At 41.2% G+C, this 24,098-nt stretch overlaps 1 protein-coding gene across 1 annotated transcript in view; it reads left to right on the top strand.

Moving 5' to 3' along the window:
• Positions 1–579: 579 nt before the first annotated feature.
• Positions 580–24,098, top strand: part of col27a1a (collagen, type XXVII, alpha 1a) — a 72,878-nt gene continuing 49,359 nt past the window's right edge. The window contains exons 1-10 of the mRNA XM_066645299.1: positions 580–601; positions 927–2,073; positions 2,215–2,821; positions 6,427–6,480; positions 10,766–10,819; positions 11,333–11,386; positions 12,035–12,088; positions 17,151–17,195; positions 18,844–18,897; positions 23,105–23,149. Of these exons, the coding sequence (XP_066501396.1) occupies positions 580–601; positions 927–2,073; positions 2,215–2,821; positions 6,427–6,480; positions 10,766–10,819; positions 11,333–11,386; positions 12,035–12,088; positions 17,151–17,195; positions 18,844–18,897; positions 23,105–23,149 (2,136 nt within the window). The remainder of the gene's footprint in view (positions 602–926; positions 2,074–2,214; positions 2,822–6,426; positions 6,481–10,765; positions 10,820–11,332; positions 11,387–12,034; positions 12,089–17,150; positions 17,196–18,843; positions 18,898–23,104; positions 23,150–24,098) is intronic.

Genomic DNA, 24,098 nt, shown 5'->3' with positions numbered 1-24,098 from the left:
TGGGAGTGACAAAAAAGTGAATGAAAAACACCCCAAATTTTTTAGAAGTACTTTCTGTTGATTCTTTGTTTTTTATTGTTGTTGTTGTTGTTTTTTGTCATTAAAATAAACTATTACTTATCAAAATAATGCCATGACTTAATGTTTTGTTTACACCCACATTGTCCTGTATTGTTAAATGTTAGAATATCAATTATAATCAAGATTAATGTGGGGTGAAATTGCTGGCTCTGAGTCCAACCCTCCTCCTTTATCCAGGCTTGGGACTGTCTAAGTGACATATACAAGGGACACTTGGGCAGAGTGGCTGAATTTTTTTTGGGGTGTGTGTGTTTCCCGAGAAAGGCAGCACGACGGAGGTTTAGGGCCACTGAATGGTTCCAAATTTAGTTCACCAACTGTAACCATTCTGTTTCCTCACTGGTGGAAAAGCACTATGTGAAATATGGCAGAACTAACAACAGAAGGTGTAGTATCTTCTGAATTACGGCTGAACTAACAGCAGAATGTGAAATAATGTTCCTACTCATGCATGCTTGTTTCAATATTAGGTGTCAGTCAGTCAGTTAGTAAGTAAAAATGCCTTTTCTAGGACAGCTTGGTAGGCAGTTGAGCAAAGATTGGCATCAACAGTGAAAGTCGACAATTTTTGTATGATCAACGTTGTCGATTATGTTGACTACTCCGCCTAGTTGTTGCAGCTCTAGTTTGTGTGCCGCTGGTTTGAGTGTATCAGTCACAGCCTCGTTAGGTTAAGAGGTTCAGACATTAATTCTCTCTGAACTAAATATCTGACATTTGAATGATTTATTAGCCATACTTGATATTCAAAAAAGTTAGTAATAAATCAAGAATATTGGAATATTTATCCAAAATCTGGAGTTGTTGGATTTGTTATTTAACGTGATTGAATCTATGTGTTGTAGATGTGGATGTGTTGCAGCGCTTGTCTCTACGCGTTGAGCAGGGGTCCCGCTCCATCCCGGTTGGGGTCATCTCTCTTCGCTCCGGAGTCATCCTCACACCACGAGCACGAGTCACCACTGCAACACGCTCCTTCCTCCCGCTGGACCTGATCTGGAACAGCACCCTTCTGCTAAGTGTCCGATCACACCGTGTCAACTCTGCCTTCCTTTTCTCCGTCTTTTCTGGCTCCAAAATCCAGCTGGGCCTGGAGATTTCCCCTGGGACGCTAACACTACACTCTGGACCGCAGAACTCTGTCAGTTTCCCGTATGACCTCCATGACGGCCGCTGGCACAACCTGGCCATTGTCCTGGCTGGCCGGATGGTCGGCTTGCTGCCTGCCTGTAACCACAGTGACAATGGCGGCATATTCCAGGAGCTTCCTTTGCCCCCACCAGCCCGCTTGGACCCACGAGGGACATTCCGACTGGGTGGCAGCAGTGCGCTGTTGCCGGGCATCGCCCCTTTTGAGGGTGCGATATGCCAATTTGATATAGTGCCAACAGCACGGGCACAAACAAACTACTGCAGTGCCATCCGCAGGCAGTGTAGGGAAAATGACACATACAGGCCAGCCCCACCCCCTGTCCTACTGCCCATTCCACATCGCCATGTCACGCCCACTTCAGAACACAATTTGCCTTTAAATTGGAGCCACACATCTGTGACATCAAGTACTATTGGACCTGGTTTAGGAGTGAACAATGTGGCCGTGGGGCCACGACTCAAAACCCATTCTCCTACACCTATGCATTTAGCTTCACTTGGAACAGAAATTAAACCATCACCATCCCAAGAACCCTTGAGTACTGCTCTCCCCAAACCCACTGCCTCAAAACCAGTGCCTGTCACCAAAGAAACAAGGTTGAAGTCCACCACAGCAAGAGCTCAGTCAAAGCCTGTTACAGCCAAACCTTCAGGGTTACAACCCATCAGTACCAAACCCACCAGTATGAAACCAGCTGATCCTAAAGCCCTCAGCCCAAAGAAAACTGTCTCAAAACCCTTCAGCTCAAAAACAGCTGTCTCAAAACCCACAAACATAAAACGTAATAGCACAGAACCCACTCTCTCAAAACCTAACAGCACTAAACCCATCTTCTCAAGGTCCAACAGCAGCAAACCCAACATATTAAAGTCCAACAGCACCAAATCCATACTTTCAGGGCCCAAAAGTACTAAACCCCCCATATTAAAGCCCAACAATACCAAAACCACCATGTTGAAGCTCAACAACACCAAACCCAGCGTATCAAAGTCCATCAGGGCCAAACCCACTGCTGTTTCAAAGCCCACAAGCTCAAAACCTACAGGCTTCAAACCAGCACTGCTGAAGCCCTCCAAGCCCACTCCCACAAAATCTTCAGCAGTCAAAACCACAACCCTTAAACCCTCTTTCCCTAAACCCACTACAGAGAGTACAGCCAAACAAAACTCACAGAGAACCCCCCACTTTACAGCACCCCCTGCAGCCAGCTCCACAAAGAAACATACAGACCGGCTAGTGTCTTTTACTGCACGGACTACTATCATTGCCAAGAAACCAACCCCTCGCCCAGGTAATAAAAACCCACGGCTTAAACCCAGCACTCAGCGCATACCTCGACACACCCTGCCTACACCCAGGTCCACACCATCCATCCCTCTTATTTCAAAGATGCCCCTAAAGCCCCTGCCAACACATAAAATCCCTACAAAGACCCCAACACCTTCTGTTACCCCTCCAACAATCACACTGACCTTGGAGGCGCCAACAGTTCTGCCTGCAGATGGACACCAAGGTTGGGATCTGGATCCAATGCAGTTCACTTTGCTAATGGGACCACCAGGACAAAAGGGAGACCCTGGCCTTCGGGTAAGTTGCCGAACAGGTCTCAGATGTAGTGTCCTCATATTGAGTGTGTGTGTGTGTGTGTGTGTGTGTGTGTGAGAGAGAGAGAGAGAGAGAGAGAGAGAGAGACATTGTCATTAAAATTGTAACTGTGAGATGGTGGTTTACATTTACTGAGCAGAAACCCATTCTTGCCCTCACCTTCCCAGCTAGATCGCACCCTAGGCACTATTGGGAGCAGGTGGAAATGGCTATGTTTTTAAAAATCAAAGTAAATTGCAGTGCCATTTACTGAAGTACCCTGTTTATTGCCAGGTTTCAAACTTAGATTTATTTTCTCTGGCCTTGCGAAGTGCATTCCCATGCAATTTAATATTGAAACATACTCAGCTCAGGAAGAGGTTCAGGTTAAAGGGGATGTCTGTGATTGTGGGGAAACACAGTTCTCTCTGGTTTGCTTATGTACAGAAACTCTGTGTTCTTTAATGTGGAACGGTCTGTTTTGAAGGAAACAAAAAACATATTTGTACTGTGAATTACCACAGAAACTCATTTGTAACTCATTTGAGTTGTTTAGTTTTGTAGTACTTTCTGTAATTCTGTAACTGTTAAAGTTTATTATTGTGATTGTTTTTTTATTATTTCTTGTATGCACCTGGGAAATGAAATATTGTGGCGAATAAAGCCTTTTTAAACACTTTTGTTGGGGTTAGGGTGTTAAGGTTATGGTTCGAAAAGTATAAATCTAGGTTAAGTCTTCACAAAGTCCTCACAATTCAGTGCAACAAATAGTGATTGCATGTGTGTGTCTGGTGAGTTTGTATGAACCTGGGTGCCATTGCACTTTTGTGTGTTTGACGCTTTGACGTGTCCCACCCCACCCCTTTCCTCCATCCCCTCATTTTTTGTGAGAGGGTCGGACATGGCTTTCATAGCTAGGTCTAAGGTCAGGTTTAACAGTAAACAGTTAACATTTCATGTGACGTGCCCCCCTAAACACACACACGTACTCACACACACACATGGAAATCCTCATCTTCATATGTGCATGGAAACAAGGAATCCCAACTGGAAAGTGGAAAACTCCATTCTCCCTGAACCTTTTTACAATAAGGCAATGGTAGGTCCAGGGCCAGTGGAGTCATCTTTGTAGGACATAGGTTTTCAGAGATTTAGAAGAATAATTTGGAGACTAAACATTGTTCACAATTTTCCAGGTATCATTAATATTATTAATATGTTCTAACTGACCCACTCAAAACAGCACAACAAACCAATACACATTCTCAGTGTCACTTCAGCACTGAGAATGACATGCCACTTAAAGAATACCTGCTCTGTGGGGGTCCTCAGGGGGTCCTGACCATTGAACATTTGCAGGTATATGGTCCTGTATCCAGAGTGGGCAAAATTATAGGAACACTTAGAAACACCACAATACTGAACTTTGGGCTTTGAAAACCACAACAACTTTTAGTGCTGTTGACATGTCGTGTTCAATGCCACGGATGGGTTTAATACTGACGTCAGTTTTTGTTGTACAATAATCATAAAGCATGTCAACTTTATTCCACTTGGTACCGCTAGAAAGAAGGACTGATAAATGGCACTGGTTTCAACTACCAGTTACTAGATTTGTCTAGTGGAAAACAAAAAAGCTGAGCCAAGTAGGTACCATGCAGTGGAAAAGCTACATAAACCCTGTGTCTTATGCAGGTTTCAGAGAAGAGGAGGAGCGAGTGGAGAGAATTACAGGCTTCAGTAGAAAACAAGCAGCTGTGATGACACACACACAAAGCGAGACGGTGCAGAGATTCTTTAAAATCACTGACTAGACCTGTGTGTGTGTTTCACTACAATTAGAAGGGTAAAGTGCTGAATTGAAATTGCCAGGACCGTGTGTGAGTGTGTCAGAGTGCTGCACGTTCTCTGTCATTACTCCAGGTTTATTAGCTGACGCACACCATCATCCAAGCTAAACACACACACACTAATGCTAACTTACCCTGCTGACACACCCCAGACGCATTTATTGAAGATGACACCCTCTCATTTACAAGCACACACAAAGTGTGCACCTGTTTACAGTCTTAAAATAACTTACACACCCAGGCATAAGCACACTCACATTTGGCACACATGTAATGAGAGGAAGACCCTAATATTAACCTGATTTTACTAGAACATTAACCCCTCCCCACACACGTACACAGGCATACATCAGAGTGGCTGTTAGCATCAGTGCAATTTCAGCACTATTGGAATTATGTAATCACACAGCTGTGTGTGTGTGTGTGTGAGAGAGAGAGAGAGAGAGAGAGAGAGAGAGAGAGAGAGAGAGAGAGAGAGAGAGAGAGAGAGCGCTAACATTGCATACCTTTGCATAAACATCCCCCCCCCCACACACACACACACACACATTTTAGTGCTTTCCTGAATAGACCTTTTTATCCTCTGCCACTTGGCATTGTGTGGGTGGGGTGTCAGTGAGAGAGAGATTTAAAAATTTTCAGCTTGTTTGTTTTTACCAAATCATTCAGTTCAGTGACAATAAAAGTACTTTTCAATCCCTGAATGTCCTTCATGCCGACTGTGGCGTAATATGATAGTCCTCTTTCACCCTGTTCACTCAACAGGACCCCCACAGAACAGGTATGATGTGGATAGTGGAGCTTTCTCAGCTCTGCAGTGACACTGACATGGTGGTTATGATGCTGGTTTGAGTGGATCAGTCATAGCAGTGTTGCTGGATATTTTAAACACTCCTCTCACTGTCCACTCTAAACATACCTAGATTGTTTGTCCACCTTGTAGATGCTGAGTTAGAGAAAGTAGCTTATCTGCTAGTCCTACTCTAAGCTTTCATCTGTGGACACAGGACGCTGTTGACTGGACGTTTTGGTTGGTGAACTATTCTCAGTCAAGCAGTGACACTGAGGAGGTTAAAACCTGTAGCAGCACTGTTGTGTCTACCAACACAACACACACAAACACACACAATCACTGCAGCGCTGAGAATCATTAATGCCCACACAACAGACATTGGAACACTGCTGAGAGGATTTGATGGCAATCAGCTATATTAGTATATTAGTTCTGGATCACAAACATTAACCCATTCCGAAAGTACCGGAGCTCCATCACTCCAGGGAACACAGCCACACTGCTCCAAAGTCAAGTCACTTAGTCACTTCAGGCCCATTTCATTTCATGATTTTCTACACACTCAGCATCCGTGTCCAAAGTGGAACAAGATTGAAATAGGGGCAAACTTCTCTTTCTCTCTCTCTCTCTCTCTCTCTCTCTCTCTCTCTCTCTCTCAGACACACACACACACACAGCAAAGAGTGAGCTCTTTTATTTCTTTATCAGGAAACGGAAATTCATTATAATGACCTCCTGTTTCCTCTCTATTTCGTTTAGTTTCTAAACATTCAAACTGTAGCTCTTCACTCACATACATATATGCACACACACACACCTACACATACAGAAACAGAGAGACAGTCATGGTGAGCATGATTATAATATACTCTCCTGAAACTAGAGTCCATTTTTCACAGGGAAGCAGTGAGTGGGGAGTGGGTGTTCATGTATATGTGTGTAAATCTCTCCTCTTGTCTGTTTAGGGAATTCAGGGACCTCCAGGAAAACCAGGACCGCAAGGGAAGAGAGGACCACAGGTAAGTTTGTGTGTGTGTGTGCACATGTGGTTTTTGTGTTATCTCTCTCTGTGTGTGTGTGTGTGTTTGTAGCACATGTGCTGGCGTATAAACACATTTTGAGAATAACACACATAATTTTTTTTCTGTGTGGAATTTATTTAATTTTTTTTATCAGGGTGTCTGAACACAGGAAAAATCGAATTCCCTCCCTCGATCAATCTTTGTCTGTCAATTCTTTCCATGGGAGCTAAATAGTATATGCTTAATCGTAATAAGCTAAAAAATTGTGGTTGCTGTATTTTGTTTTTATAATAAATGGATTAGTATCATGCATTTGTACACTCTACACATTTGTAAACTATTTTGAAAGGCAAAGACAGAAGGGGCATCTGAGGATGTTCACTTCTGTGTCTGATGGTCACCTTGGCTACACACTCACACACCTCTGTCTGCACGTCCGCACCTCTCACCTGTATATCACACACCGGTTCAGAAGCTGACCCTTGAACTTTGGCAGGGACACACAAGAGTGTAAAGTGTTGCCTTGGCAACTGTGGTCAACATGCACTAGTGATCTGCCAATATGTCAAATCCAGTGGTATGTGTGTACCAGGAATATATCACATGGGGACCAAAACCTGTCTGAACACTTTATGGGGACACTTACCTTCCTTGGAAGGTTGGAAACAGTGGAAACACTTGCCTTCCTTGTCTGGCTGGTCCTCACAATGTAAAACATTGAATATTAAGGTGTAGATGTTTTAAGTAGTCTTGGGCCAATCAACATTTTTTCAGGTCTGATCCGATTCATTCACAACTGTCGATACAAAAGATGAGAAAAAGATTCCGATACCAGATACAAGAGTTTTAATTTTATATAAACTTTCCTCTAAATGAGGGGGAAACAACTGTAAACACTTTCAGCCATCTTCAAAAGAAAAGTCTCGCCTTTATATGCTAAGAAAGCATCCAGTGCTTCTTTAAGGTGATATGATAATAAGGTCTCCTTGAAGTTGAAGGTAGCATGTTTATATATATAATATATATATATATATATATATATATATATATATATATATATATATATATATTTCCCTGTGTACTGGGTCTCATTTATGGATTGAATTTGCCATTTGGTTAATGGTAAGATATGGAACGGAATCTGGATCAGTAACATGCCTCATTACATTACCTTAAGGCTGGTTCATGGTCTAGCACATACTTCAGACTTGAATATAGAGCGGTAAATGGATTGGCCCTCTCTGTCAACTATCTGATGCATGAATGCCTTCAATATCAAACCTGATACAGATAAAGTATTGGATCAGTCCCAACTCTGGTTTAAAGTTAGTTAAGCCTATGGAAAAAAAATAATGGTAATCTGTGTGTTTATCTATGGGTCTGCCTCAAATGTTAGAATGCTATCTATTGGACAATTGTTTATGTAGTAATATGAATATTAGTTCCCATTTGTAAAGTACTATAAACATGCTACTTTTAAAAGGGATCTTTTTATCATATCACCTTAAACAAGCACTGGATGCTTTCTTAGCATATAAAGGCATGACTTTTCTTTTGAAGATGGCTGAAAGTGTTTACAGTTGTTTCCCCCTCATTAAGAGGAAAGTTTACCTCTAGAGTAGTTTGGTTAATGAGTGGTGAGTAGCTTTGTTTTTTTTTTGTTTTTTTTGACAGTTAAGTGTCTTGAAAGCAGCACATTTAAATTTCTTCCCATTCCTCAGATTTTTTCCTGAACTGATATGAATTCAGGATCAATAAAAATATGATTCATAAACGGAGGTGATTTTTGAACTGAGAGGAGTAGATGTCAATCGTGCAGTGGTGGAAACAAGCCTTGACACAATCAGCAAATGTTGGAGTCACTTTCTTAAACTTTTAAGTCAAAACAGAGAAATAATTTAGACGGGCAAAAATCTTCCAAAAATCAAGCCCATTCTTGAGTACAGAGTCAGCCAGTATAGAGCTAAATCAGTTACATAAGTATTTCAACGTTAGTTTTTAATATTTTAATTATATTTTTCTGAGTATGTTATATTTGAATTAGTTTTGCATGATATACTTATTTTTGTTTGATAAATTTGAAATTTATAAATTTATATTCAGATTTCAAAAATGCATATAAAACATTAAAAAATTTATATGTTTATGACCACATTTACAAAAATGTAAACACTTCTACGTGTGACGTGTTCCCCCCATGCCCTGTACCATATTATTCTGGTTATTAAATATATAAAGGTATTTTCATTTACTAATGTAACAAATATCACAGATTAATTAAAATGTATTCATGATATGCAAATGAGTGTCTATTTTTATTTATGACATGCTGGAGTTCAGGGAAAAGCTCTGTATTTACTTGTCATAGTGATATAAGCGCAGTTCATGCAGTGTAGGAAAGCCTGTTTGTTTATAACAGACTACAAAATTGAAGACACGGCTAAATGCCACAATTCTTTTACAAAAGAAAACAATCATAGCAGGAGCTGAAAATATTCAAATTTAATGGTGAAGTGTCATTAAAGGCAAGCACCTTTACATTTATTTAACCTAAATAATGTATACTTGATGGGTCTGATTGAAAAACCGTGTGGTTTGTAATGGAGATTAAAATATTGATTAAAGCTCTCGCTCTTGGGTGTTGTGGCTTAATTTTGAGATCTCGCCTGTTTTTGCATAAAGTTAAACAGAAATCTGTGGTGAACTGGTCAGAAAGGCAGTAACAATCTGTGTTATGGATAGAGGAGATGAATTCAATCAAAGTCAATGGCACGTGTCACAGAAACACCTCCACCTATGAATAAGAGATTATGATAAAATCTCAACTTTTAACACATTTTTGTCTGAGAGCCCAGTAAACCCCTGTAATGTTGAGAAGAGTTTGCATTAACATGACGTTAACTGTGTTTAAAACCATAGTGATGGACACAAAGAGATGAGCGAAGTGTGTCCCAGTTCTACTCTCAGACCCCTTCTTCAGTTGAACACTGTGCCCCTTTTGGTCACGTTTACGCTTTAAAGTACTCACTTTAAAGAAGTACTTAGGGCTCCAGGCAGGATTTGGGACAGTGTGAGACTGCTCTGTTATTGGTGGCTTTGAGAAGAGGGCGCTGTGATTGCTTAATGCTGCGTTCAGACGCTTTTCTGAGGAAGTTTACTTTTCCTGAGAAGCCTGCAGTTTGACCTCTGTCCTAGATTTGTATTAGTGCGATTAGAATTTGTTTTTTGTTTTTTTTTAGAATTTTTCTTAGACTTTTTTAGAATTTAGATGTCTGTATTTTGTAAATTTGAATTTTTTTTAATATGAATTTTTCAAATCTGAATAAATCACCACCTCAAAAGTATAAGTTTATTTTTGTAAAATGTTCAGACAAATATAACTTAAATATTCAAAATACAGGTTCAAATACTCATGTCATTGATATAGCTGCTTAAGCAAAATTATTTACACTGTAAACAAGGTGTAAAAAATTAGATAAAAGAATATGTGGCTTGTGCTTACAATCTGAAACAAAACGAGTGAAATAACACACTGTGTTTCCGTCTATGTATGAGTCATTTGAAGAGAAATCCATTAAAGGCTAATGTGCAGTTTTTCATTAGATTTTATGATGGAAATACTAATTTGACTAACAGATATAACTGCATATGTTCTCTTTATTATGAAGCACAGTCGAATCATTTGCCCTTCTAACATGAAGAAGCAGTGGTCTTCTGTGCTGTAAGTGACTCTCCACCATTAGTGTCCTACAGAACCAGACACTTGGTCCCAAATGGGGACTGCAGTAAAAAATAAATAAATAAATAATTAAAATCATGTGACTGAGACCCATGAATACCTCCTACCAAACACAGCACAGAGCTCCATGGCCTGTCAACCATGCACCTGCCAGGCACCTGCTCCCATTAATCAGTATCAAAGGTGTGGGCTGACCACACACACTGCTCCTCATGGTCTTAGTCCAGAGTTTACATGGTGTCACATACTTTGCTCCACATTATGTTTGAGGTACATCCCACCCCCCGTTAATGTCACAGACATGTAAAGTTCTCTGTACTTGAGCTCTGGTGGGACCCTTGATAAAACCAGGAAATGGCGTACTAGATATGGGGTACTAGATACTATGATCATAGTGGTTTTGTTCTGTAGAGTTCAAAAGAGTTCAAAAATCAGAGACCATTCTACTCTTTAATTGGGATCTACATTTTAAACATAATTTTAGGAAATACTGTGACCTGCACACAGAATATTACTGATATTCACTGTGTTTATGTGTCACAGGGACCACCTGGACCGCATGGAAAACCAGGACCACCTGGTCCCCCGGGGTTAAAGGTATGGATCTCTCATGTGCAGGAAAAGGTTTGGACCCTGTGTTTTGTTGCCAAATCCAGCCCTGATGTTCCTGGTGGTGATCTAACTCTGTACCTACTTACCTAGCTCACACTTAAGCTTTGTGCCCTTTCTGGAGAAACAGAGGAACCCAGATATAGTAGAATGTGTTCTCCGTTCTAAATTTCATGATGTCACTTAGTATTTTTTCTCATCATAAGTAGTAAACATTCGGTGTCTAATTAAATTAACAAATATATACAGACTAAAATTGCTATATGTGTATGGTATCATCTGCCTATTTTTGTTTGTTTGTTTTTGATGACTGGAAAAATGGGTCAGCACAATCTACATGAGTGAGGTGCATGATACCACATCTCTTCCACTCCCAGCCACATTCTATACCTCGTACACATTTTCTCTGCAGGTGTTTTTTAATTCAGGCTGCTGTATTGACCAGTACTGGTAATGTTGTATTTTACACTCTGTGAGAAACTCTGCCTTTGTCCTTTTCAGGGGAAAAAGGGAGACCCTGGACTCTCTCCTGGAAAAGCTCCTAAAGGAGAGAAAGTGAGTGCCAAAGCCTCTCAATTCTGCTTTATGTTCAGACCTATGTCTAGACGTCGGTTTCATCTCAGTTGTTAGAAGTGATATATGATACAAGTGTGTGAATGTTGCTGAGTTATGAGCCATCCTGCTGAACATAGCCATTGCACTTAGTGTAGCACTCAACACAGCCCAAGAAACAAACAAACAAACAGAATGTGTTACTGTTTTATTTCCTATTATTTATTTATATGACATGCTGTACATGCCCCTCGTCAAGCTCCACTATACAGTAACACTTTATTTGAGGCTCTGAGATCTTTCTTGAGTTTCTTAAGCTTGAAACACCCACAGATGATGTCATGGTTTATCAGCTCTCCTTTGGTTACAGCTGGGAACTAACTTTTCCTGTTTACAAACCAATTTATGTCAGTGGAAATGTGCAGAATGGTTCCAAATTTGGTTCATTAATGGAAACCATTCCAGTTACTCATTGTTGGGTTGCAACATCTGGTTCCCTTTTCCAAAACTAAAATCTAAACTAAAACTAAAATGAACACGTAACTGTTATGTACCTTTTGGTTTTAAATCCACAAAATAAAAAATGTAGCATTACCACTCAGAATTGATTATTGCTCGTCTTTGGCTGACAGACTGTTTGTCTGTTCACAGGGAGATCCTGGAATTCTGGGTTCTGTTGGTTTGCCTGGTGTAGAGGGTCGAATGGTATGTTGCATTTTTGCTGACAATCCAAAAGGAAACTACAGTGATACTTTTTTTCTGGAATTTCTCTCTCTCTCTCTCACTCACACACACACACACACATACACACAGGATTTTCCATGTTTCGCACACTCCTCCTCCTTTCCTTCTGTCATACAAACTCTATTTTTTCAGAGGCACACACACACACTGTCCTAATGTGTGCATGATGCCATGGAAACCTAGTGTAAATACAGCAGGGAATCCCCATTGAGTCTTTCATAGTTGTGACTCAGAATCACCCCTGCCTGCAGCACACACACACACACACACACACTAATTTCAGATGATATTGCTGAGAGACATTGAGGAGGTCACAATGAGTAACTTTCTTTATGACTGTGTGTGTGTGTGTGTGTGCATGATACAGCTGTTCATGATTACTGTAAAAATCTCTGCCCGACATTTTGCTGTTCTCAACACTTCTGACAGCTGTGTGAACATGAAGTAAATGTGTATGTGTGCGCTTGTCTACTGTATATGTGTGTGTCTGTGTGGGAGGGAGCGTGTACATGCTTTATCAGTTTGAGCTCGTTATGTGCATCTGTGTGTTTGTATGTGTGTGTGTGTGTGTGTGTGTATATGTATTTGAACACTTGGCACACTTGTGGCCCCATGTGTTTCTGGTTGTGTATGCAAGGCGGCAGACAGAGACATCAGAATGTAGAACAGAGCCGGTGGAAAACGGACAGACGGCAGCAAACGAGTGAATGTAGGGATGAGTGTGGGAACCAAGGAGTGAAATAATAAACGGTGGAGTGATGGAGTGATGGTGAATGGATGGAGCCTAACACAACAGAGACAGTAATACAGTTTAATGATCTGGAAACGATCTGGAACGCATTGTGGAAAACGGTAGCCATCTTGAGCTCAGCAGGATATTCTGCATCAGATCATTCATGAAACGCTGGCATAACCTTCAATCCCAAGGCTATTGTATTTGAAAACTTATTATTAATTTATTTATCTCTTTTCCAATTCCAGTTCCACCCACTTAATGATTAGGTAAAGTCCCCCTTTCTCACACACATTACCCCCAACACTGGGAGGGTGAGGACAAACAGGTGCTTCCTCTTAGACATATGATGTCTACTACCGCAGGCCACCTGGGCCAACCCTATGCTTTAAGGTGCACTATCAGAGATTGTGCCACAAGAGGTTGCACTACAGTTATTCAGCAATGCCCTTCAACGTAGGTGATAAAAATATTCAAAGACATTCTCCCATGGCCACAAGGGTATTTGAATCAGGCTTCTATAGGTCCAGATCACAGGAAAAAAACAGAGACTAAATGAACCATGGCAAGCCAAGTAGCATTGAACTCTGGCTCTCCCTCTTTGCATTATTTTGTTCTAAATTCGTGTTCCACCTTAAATGGTGCTGTTTTAACACTGTGTTTTAATAATGGTAAAGGTAAATAACACTGCAACAGTAAATAAAGCCCTTTGTAAACCCTCTGAATGTAATTAATCAACACAATGGTAACATTACAAGTTTAATTTAGAGCAGCATTTAAGGTGGAACGGGAAATGTGAATAAGAAACTGACAGTCTCGCTTTTAATGCTAAGAAATGCATGTAAATAAAATGCTGTGTAAATAAGAAATCACTTTATTGATCCCAAGGGAAATAGTGTCACAGTACTGTACATGGTGTACAAGAGAAGACATACAGAAATAACAGTAAATATAGCAGGGATATAGAAGTGGGTTACAGATGTAAAAATAGGTGTGGTACATCTTTGTTATGAACCTTAATATAAAAAAAATTAATTAAATGCCCTGAATGAATGTGTGAATGTGTGTCACCCTGCGAAGGATTGGCGGCCCCTCCAGGGTGTGTTCCTGCCTTGCGTCCAGTGATTGTGGGTAGGCTCAGGACCCACCGCATCCCTGAATTGGATAAGCGGTTACAGACAATGAATGAATGGCAATACCCTGAATGGTAAATGAACAACTCAGAGTGCAAATGAACAAGTATAAATTAAACCATCTTAAAAGGAGGATTTTTCTTCGTTGCATTAAATCAGATCTGCTGGTGTTGTGACAGATGTTCCACATCTCTTGCTGTGACTCAGGCAAACAATAAAGCAAGTGAAGTATAAATACTGTTAATTCAATACATTCCTCATGGCTTTATCTTAAAGATGAACTATCCCAAATTTTAAACATTAATATAGCAGCAAACATCTACTATCTGTGTAAAGGTGTTGTGGATTTAAGGTGTCAGGAGCAGAGATGGAAGCCACACACTGCTCTGCATTGCTCTTCTCAAGGCCTTGTTTCTACCCTCAGGATGGTCTATAGTCCCAACCTCTGGAAACGTATGCCCTCCCCACATTTGTTTTGCAATCTGTGGTGCGATGGTGCACTGGAAAGACTGGGTTCACTTCTCCATTTACCCCCTTCAGGTAATTTTTTTCTTTACTCATTGCTGTGTGGCATCTGGCGGCCTGTGACAGTGGATATTCACATTCAACCTTAAATGCTGTTGTAGTTAAAACCTCCCCCAGGATTTTTTGAAAAGCAGAGCTGAGCACTAACCTTGAAGGACTGAGCAGCTGAATTCATCCTCAGAATAATGTCTACCTGAGTCACAGCAAGAGTGGGGAACATCTCTCACAACACCGGAAGAACAGATTTAATGCTCTGAATTAATGCAAAGGGATATTATCCTCCTCATCCGTCGCCAAGGAGATTGATCTTGTTTTGGACACAGTGCTTGACCATACAGATGAGGGGAGTGCGCTAACATTCGTTTCAGACACAGTTTGGTCATTTGTGTCGTACACTATCTCTGTTATAGCTAGTGTAAACAAGAAAAGTAAGATTTGAAACAGAAGAGGTGTTCCTAGCAGAGCTCAATATAGGGAATATCATAGTTTAGGGTAGAAGTACTTAAGCCAGAAGTATAGCCCTGTGTGGGCCCAAACTGGACCAAGGCCCACCAAGTCAGCCGTTGCTAATTGCTCCACTCTGCTACTTCGACTAATCGGATTCTGAGCAAGGCAGAGGTGACCCTTCTGCTGTTTTTTGCAACCCATCCTCTCCCCAATTATCACAAAAATTCTGCCCACACACTTGTCAAGGCCCACCCAACGGTCAAATTCTGGTACCAGCAGACTTTGAAAACCACAAGAATGGTGGTCCCAGTTCTCACAGATCAGCAGTTTTCCTTGTTGCAGAATTTGGCTCTCACTGGAGTTTTTCCATGGTCCACTGCTCCAAGGAGCGTTTGAACCTCTTCAAAAGACCATGGTGTAATTTTATGAGCTGCTGCTGTCAGTCCAAAACAATTGTGACCTCTGCTGCAAATTGGAACTTTTACAAGTGGCTAGTTTGTGCTAGAGGTCTGCATGCTGCATTTTGTAAACATCTCTCTCAGGCCAGTCAGCGCTCTGTAAGGTTTATTAGTCACATTTATGGTGCTTTCTCACTGCATGGAACCTATGCAGCTTGGGTTGGCTTAGCTCTCTTGCTTTTCCATTTGGCAAATCTGGTCCCTGATTCAGGTACTTTTTTTAGTCCCTGCTCATGCCTGGTATGAAGCGAGCCGTGTAGGTACTTCATTTGATGTGTAAACTTTGCAGAATGCCAATTGGCCAGAAAGGTTTGTTTACACAGTGAAATTCACCTCTAGTACATACAATCATATTAGTTTTTATCTGACCCTATGGCTGCTCGTAAAAATATGGTGTGAGGTTCAAACGCTCCTGGATCAGTGCCAACAAAAAAACTTAGAGAGTCGGACGCTGTTACAAGACAAACTGATCTGTGAGGACTGGGGTGCCAGCAATGTTCAGTCCCAAAACACGAAAGCAACAAGTGAATACAGAATAAACAAACAACAATTAACATAACTGTCACCATTGTTGTGGATTTTGAAGGTTGCATTTCTTATTAGAGACAGGGTTTTGCAACACCACTGGTTACATTTCATGCCGAGTTGACTTGAGTCGAGCCGATGCCATGCAAAAGCCGTTTTGTACCTACTCGAACCCGGCTCCAGGGACTATGTACCAGATTTTCTTCAATGGAAAAGCAAAAAAGCCGAAACCAGCAGAATAGGTTCCATGCAGTGCAAAAGCTCCATTAGTTTAAGTCTATTAAAGGTTCATTCCAGTCAATCACTTTTGGAAAAAAAATTATTTTTCCAAAATTATTTCAATTACCCCCTCACCTTAAATCCAGAGAATCAGCAAGAGACGTCTACATTGATGGAATACACTGACGTCAACATAAACCCAGCTGCTGTTCTGTGGTTGTCAGAGCAGTGATGGATCATAGAGTAAGAATGTAATCCTTAGTTTCTTAAAGCAGTTCTATTGAAACGATTAGGATTATATTCTAGGGCACGGGTGACCAATCTTATCCGTAAAGGGCTGGTGCGGCTGCAGGTTTTCATAACAAACAAAGAATGAGCAATTCTATGATGAATGATTTTGGGACTAGTTGCCCCAAACGGAGCCAATGGGAGTTAGTGGAAAACCAGGAAAGAGAAACACATGTACATACGCTCACACACACACACTCACACACACACAAACCTTTTTTTTCAGTAGTCAGCAGAATCGTCCATTGCGATTGTAAGGTTCACAGGATACTTAGAAATACACACACACACACACACACACACACACACACACACACTCTCTCTCTCTCTCTCTCTTATTTACTATAGATGCAAACCAATCAATAAAGAGTAGTCTGACATTTTCACAAAGCTGTACATGTTCAGAAACAGACACATTCTTGCTTCTGTCCATGTTTCTCTCTCACACAGACACACACACACACAGTGGAAAGTATCTGGCCGTTCTGGCTGATTAGCTGCAGATGGGGTCTGTGATTTGTAATGTCATACTCAATGGGCATGTTTATTTTGTGTGTCTGTATCTGTTTAGGTCTGATGTATAATTCAAATGTATAATACCTGAGGATTCAGAGAGACCTTTGACCAAAGCTTATTATTAGCTGCAGTACGTATTTTGTAAAGCAGTGCTCACTTTTTTCCCTTTCTTTTGAAAGGGGCTGAAAGGCCATCCTGGACCACCTGGCCTCCCAGGAGAATCAGTAAGTATCTGCTGCTCTGTCCATCTGTCTGTCTGTCACTCTCCCAATCTCTGTCGCTCTCTGTCGTTCTGTCTGTCTGTCACCAACTCTGTGGCTCTGTCAGCCGCTCTCTATCGCTCTATCTATATCTCTGTCTGTCTGTCACTCTCTGTTGCCCCCACTTTGTCGCTGTGTCTATCTGTCTCTCGCTCATTGTTGCTCTGTCTGTTTGATGCTCTATATCTGTTGTTCTGTCTGTCTGTTGCTCTGTCTCTGTTAATCTGTCTCTGCTCTGTTTGTCGCTCTGTCTCTGTTGCTCTGCCTGTCTGTCGCATTCTCTCTGTTTGCCTGTCTCTCTCTGTCATTCTGTCTGTCTGGCACTCTCTGTCCACCTGTCGCCCCCACTTTGTTGCTGTGTCTATCTGTCTCTCTCGCTCATTGTTGCTCTGTCTGTTTGACGCTCTGTATCTGTGGTTCTGTCTGTCTGTCTCTGTCACTTTGTTTGTCGCTCTGTGCCTGTTACTTTGCCTCCCAGATTGTCACTCTATCTTGCTCTCTTTGTCTTTCGTTCGGTCTTTCTGTGCTCTGTCTCTGCTCTGTCTGTTGTTCTGTTGCTCTGTCTGTGTATCTCACATTCTCTGTTGCTCTATGTCTCTGCTCTGTCTGTCTCTTTGTCTGCTCTCTCTCTCTCTGTCTCTGTGTATCTCTGTCTGTCAGTTGCTCTGTCTGTCACTCGCTCTTGCTCTTGCTCACACACACGCACACACACACAAATGTGGAAGTAACATCATACAGACTCACTGACACACACTGACTGAATGTGTCATTGTACAATGAAATGTGTCTTCTGCATATAACCTATCCATGGCAATGAACACACACACACACACACACAGACACCTACACACACACTCGTGCAGTTAATGGTTATATGCCTTGCTCAAAGCATTGTATTGAGGGAGGAGAAATGTGCTGTTCCTCCGCCCACACTCCCAGTTTCCAGCGTAGTGTAAAACGGTCCCAGAGACCTAGCTGGCCGCAGTAGTCCTCATTTGTATTTTTCTCCTTTGAAACTGATCCGAAGCCCTGACCAAATGTAGTACTCAGGCTTTACACTGCCCTCTGGTGGAGCCTAGTGTTAAGATATCCCATTCATCACATTCACTGTGACTTCAATCTTACGGATTCAAACATAGGGAAACTGTGATTCAGTCTTACAGGTAACAATAGCTTATATCTCATCACCAAGCCCCAGGCCTAGATCATCACACGCTAAACTACCACATTTTGTAATAGACGTGCTGCTGTGGTTTTTGATTTTAACATTCTGTCCTCTACAATAATGTCTCCTAGCTAAAATCAGTATTAACAGTATTAGTGTAGTGTGTATTGCTGCTCTCCTCCACACAACAGATTTGAGTGAACTGGGCAGTTAGCACTCTCCTCCAGTGCATGCGATAATAAATGGTGATGGACATTGCATATCTCAGAGAAAGTGCATGCTTGTCTTCACCCTCTTAGGATTAGGGGTATTAAAGAGATAGAGAAAATAAATTGCTTGACGATGTCTAATATATGTCCATATCTATCTATCTATCTATCTATCTATCTATCTATCTATCTATCTATCTATCTATCTCTCTCTCTCTCTCTCTCTCTCTCTCTGCAGGGTGAACAAGGGCCTGATGGAAGTGCTGGTGCCAAAGGTTATCCTGGCAGGCAGGTGCAGTAGATCTTCTTCTGAAGTGTGTCTGTGTCTGTCTGTGTGTGTCTCATTGCGTCTGTCTGCCCCTTGTATGTTTGATTTTTGTGTGTCTGTGCAAATGTCTGTCTGTCAGCTTTCCTGTCTATCTGTGTCTGTTTCTGAGAGCACAACAACTAGGTTTCATGTCCGTCTGCATCTGTTTCTAAGTGTGTGGCCACTGATGTGTTTGTTTGTGTCTGTCCATCTGACGTCCATCTGACACACATATGACGTGTGTGTGTGTGTGTGAAGGAAATGGATAATTGTCTTGTTTCTCAGTATGCTACTCCCTCAATTACCCATTCCCTAAGAGATGCTCCCTATTGTTGCTTAGCGATGTGTTTAGAAGGAGTCTAGAGTGGTGTAATCTGAATAAAGAAGAAGAATTTAAAAGATTTAAGCTGTCTTAGTTCTAGCTGATTTAATGATTGCACATTTCAGTCCTGTTTTAAATATCCTGTTTTTGTTATTGACGGAGTTTGGAACGGAATCAGAGTAAAACCAAAAGTTCCCGGGCAAAACCTCTATTGCTTTCTGCATCTTGAACTCATAACAGTGGTTTCAGCGCTCATTCAAAAAAGAAAGTTCATGTAGTTGTACTCTAAAATACAGAGGAAATATACTTATCAATTATTATTCCCCCTTGAATGTGCAGAGGGTACTTCAGAGCTTCAGGCATGAAGGCTCCACACTACACTGCTTTTTAGGAGTTTACACTAAACCACAGAAGGCCAATTTTAGTCTTGTTGAACAGATGAAAGGCTTTTGAATTTGAGGTATAGTTCAATAAGAGATGCTCTGTAATCCAGAAATATTACTGATTTCACCTGGAGGAGCTGTATGTGTAAACAGGACCACCTGCAACATACATCGTGGACATTACTAGGGCGCTACCAATCAAAAGTCTGGGTAAAGTCGGAGTCAGTGCGGGAAACTCCGGGACATCTCCAGACATAATAATCTGGAGTTTCTCTAGAAATTCTCTGGAGTTCATGTGTGAAAGAGGCATAAAAAATAACGAATAAATGGGTAGATGTTGGGGTCCTGATCATTTCTTATTCCTCAGGAGAAAGTTACACATACCCTTATTTAGGGTGCATTCCATTTCTTAATTTTACCCCTACCCCTTATTCCTGAGTGTTATCGTGTCCCTTGGAACTGAGTTACAAAGTGTAATGGTTAAAATCTTCCCATATGAAATGGGACGACCCTTCAAGAAACTGAAACCTCATCAAAACCCCAAAAAGCACGTCTTTAGTGGGGATCTGCTTCCAGTCTGCAGCGTTATCAGAGCTTGAGGACATTAGCACAGTTCATTTTAGGGCAACAGGCCTTCAAAAGCATTCTGCAATCATATGTTAATCATCCACTCTTAACTCCCTGTGATTAGAACCTGAATCAACTGCTTATTTGACGTTTTTTGTTTAAACTACCAGTTTCCACCTTAAATTCACTTTGGTCACTTGTGCCACCATCTTGACACTGATTCGCAAGATATTCATAGCCCTTCATTTTAAGTGTGCCCCTGACAATAATAGAGGGGTAGGGCTAAGGGGTGAAATGGGATTCACCCTTAGTCTGGCTTGGATTATCACAATCCACTCTACATTGGTGTCAGAATGACCTTCTTAGATTATTTGGTGTTGCTTACAACAAAATGCAGCTATAAGCAGTGCTCATGTATGTTAAGTAAAGAGAGCACCCACACTCACTCTATATTCACCCAGTTCCAAACACCGCATGGAGCTTCCTATATGAGCATTGCTGAAACCATACGCTTCTGCCAGGTCCCTGAGTTCTTGTGATCAACTGCTCTTAGCTGTTCCACAATCTCGGCTGAATCTCAAATGCAAAAGAGCTGTTGCAATTGTAGAGCCATGACTCTAAAACAGCCCAGCACTGGACTTTCAGGCTGCCCCTCTGTCTTTGTCTTTAACACAAGTTCGAGCACTTATATTCACCAGTTAGCCTTTTGAGTTATGTGGATGCCTGTGATGATTGTGATGACTGTAGTCCATCTGTTGCTCTTCAAATTTTGTTAGCCCCCTTGCACACTGTTCTACAGGGTCAGGTCAGTAACCCCACAGGACCAACACATAGACTAGTATTTGGGTGGTGGGTTATTCTGCAGTTACACTGAAGTAGTGTTAGTGTGTTAGGGTGAGTATGTATATATATATATATATATATATATATATATATATATATATATATATATATATACACAGTGGTATGAAAAAGTTTGGGCATCCCTGATAATGTTCAGGCTTTTCCTTTATAAATCTTTGGTTGTTCGGATCAGCAATTTCAGTTAAAATTATTATATAGCACATGAAAATAGTGATATTTGAGAAGTGAAATGACGTTTATAGGATTTACAGAAAGTGTGCAATAATTATTTAAACACAATTAGGCAGGTGCATAAATTTGGGAACCTCAAAAGAAAAATTACATACTATTTAGTAGATAATTACATAATATTTAGTAGATCATCCTTTCGCAGAAATAACAGCCTCTAAATGCTTCCTATAGCTTCCAGTGAGAGTCTGGATTCTGGATGAAGGTATTTTGGACCATTCTTTTTTACAAAACATCTCCGGTTCAGTCAGGTTTGATGGTTTCCGAGCATGGACAACCTGCATTAAATCACACCACAGATTTTCAGTAATATTCAGGTCTGGGGACTGAGGTGGCCATTCCAGAACGTTGTACTTGTTCCTCTGCATGAATTCTTTAGTAGATTTTGAGCAGTGTTTAGGGTCGTTGTCTTGTTAAAGTATTCAGCCCCGACACAACTTCAACCCTGTCACTCATTCTTGAACATTGTTCTCAAGAATCTGCTGATATTTACTGGAATCCATTCAACCCTCAAATTTAACAAGATTCCCAGTACCTGCACTGGCCACACAGCCCCACATCATGATGGAACTGCCACCATATTTTACTGTGGGTATCAAGTGTTTGTCTTGGAATGCTGTGTTCTTTGTCCGCCATGCAGTATGCCCTTTGTTATGTAAATAACAAATTAAATACCTTTTGGATTCATCAGTCCATAGCACCTCCAAAATTAAGCTGGCTTGTCCAAATGTGCTTTAGCATACCTCAAGCGTGTGGCATGTGCATAGAAAAGGCTTCTTCTGCATTACTCTCCCATACAGCCTCTCCTTGTGCAAAGTGCACTGAATAGTTGAACGATGCACAGTGACACCATCTGCAGCAAGATGATGTTGTAGGTCTTTGGAGCTGGTCTGTGGGTTGACTATGACTGTTCTGAGATTTTTCTTGGCCTGCCACTTCGGGCCTTTACTAGAACTGTGCCTGTGGTCTTCCATTTCTTCACTATGTTCCTCACAGTGGAAACTGAGAGCTGAAATCTCTGAGATAGCTATTTGCATCCTTCCCCTAAACCATGATGTTGAACAATCTCTGATTTTAGGTCATTTGAGTGTTGTTTTGAGGCTCCTATGTTGCCACTCTTCAGAGAAGATGCAAAGAGGAGAGAAACATGCAATTGGCAAGTTGGCAATTGACCAACCTTTTCTCATAAGTGGATTCACCTGTTAATGTAGGTCAAGGGTCAATGAGCTTACAAAACAAATGTTGTGTTCCAATAATTAGTGCTAAAGGTATTCAAATCAATTAGCAACAAGGGTGCACAAATTTATGCACTAGCATAATTTTGATTAAATAATATTGCTCACTTTCTGTAAATCCTATAAACTTCATTTCACTTCTCAAATATCACTGTGTTCATCAGCTATATGATATATTTAACTGAAATTGCTGATCCAAACAACCAATGATTTATAAAGGAAAACCCTGAAGAACAAGTATGAGTGATCAAGTGAGTGTGGAGTGATCAAATCAACATAACAGTATTTATCAACTGGTAAAACCAGACATTGGATGATAACCTCAAATAAAACTGCAATGAGGAGAGGTTTGGACAGGGTTAAACCAGCACATTCACACACAGAAAGCCACTATTATAGTTAATAATAATAACATTATTCTAATATTAGGCTTTTTTGTGTTTTTTGAGCAGAACATTTGTTAATTCTGAGAGAAATAATAGCTTTAAATCATTTTTAAGCATTTTTCATATTTCAGGTGCTTAGACTGCTTGCAGAATGCTGTATATATGTAAATAAATGTATCATTAATATCCATATTTTTTATCTTTCAGGGGCTTCCTGGTCCTATAGGTCCTCGTGGGCCAAAAGGCACACGGGTGAGTCCAGCTGTTCCTCTTTCATTAATTCCAGTTGCATTTCCTGCTTGATAATACGACAGTAATAACCTGATGGCCCACAGAACACTCTGGAACAGTGAGGGGGGTGTGTTGTTGTTGAACACTGGGCCTGTTGTCTATGTTCATTACAGGGTGTAGGGCACTTCTCCGCAGTTGAAGTTAAGTGGTTTGACCCTGAGTGGATTTTAGAGGCTTCATTACCTCTCTGTCTTCTTCCCTTCTTTCCCCTCATCCTGTCTGTCTTGCTGTCTTTCTCCCTCCCCCTATCCTGAGGAGACTACACCATGTCAAATTGCAGGGACTGCTGGTAAAGCCATAAAACTGTATGTGAGTGTGTAGCCGCAGGTCCTTTTTGATGTACACAAATGCAATTTGTATTGCAGCCACTGCTGTTCCAGTGCATATGGAATATGTTGTGTATACACACACACACACACACACACACACACACACACACACACACAGTGTAGTGTTGTAGCTGAGGCGTATTAAAAGCTCTTTATCAAACTTGGCTCCACCCACACTGACTGGAATTTCCTGTTTAAAATCAGACTGAGGCCCTGCTGTCTTTAAACACCCCCCACCCCCACCAAACACACTCACACACTGACCTCTAATTGGTGCACCATACATGGCACTAGCATTAACATAATCTGTGATTTTAAAGTCAGATTTATGTAGATTCATTCTGTCAGGTTTTATAGAATTTCGTGTGTCTGTGTGTGTGCGAGCACAATTGCATGTGCATGCATGCTCATAAATTAGCTTGTGCATGTATGTATGTATGTGTATGTGTATGCACTTCCACTCCACAGTTGCCGTGAATCATCGTGTGTATCCCTGGTGTGAGGGTATGTGCCCTTGGACTACATTGTGGAGGCCAGCACCATGCAGTCCATGGGCATATACACTTTCCTCAAGGCCTGCC

The sequence above is a fragment of the Hoplias malabaricus genome, chromosome 15 (assembly GCF_029633855.1).
Source record: "Hoplias malabaricus isolate fHopMal1 chromosome 15, fHopMal1.hap1, whole genome shotgun sequence".
Lineage (NCBI taxonomy): Eukaryota > Metazoa > Chordata > Actinopteri > Characiformes > Erythrinidae > Hoplias > Hoplias malabaricus.
The sequence above is the reverse complement of the archived record's forward strand: the minus strand, read 5'-3'. Positions and strand labels throughout refer to the sequence as shown.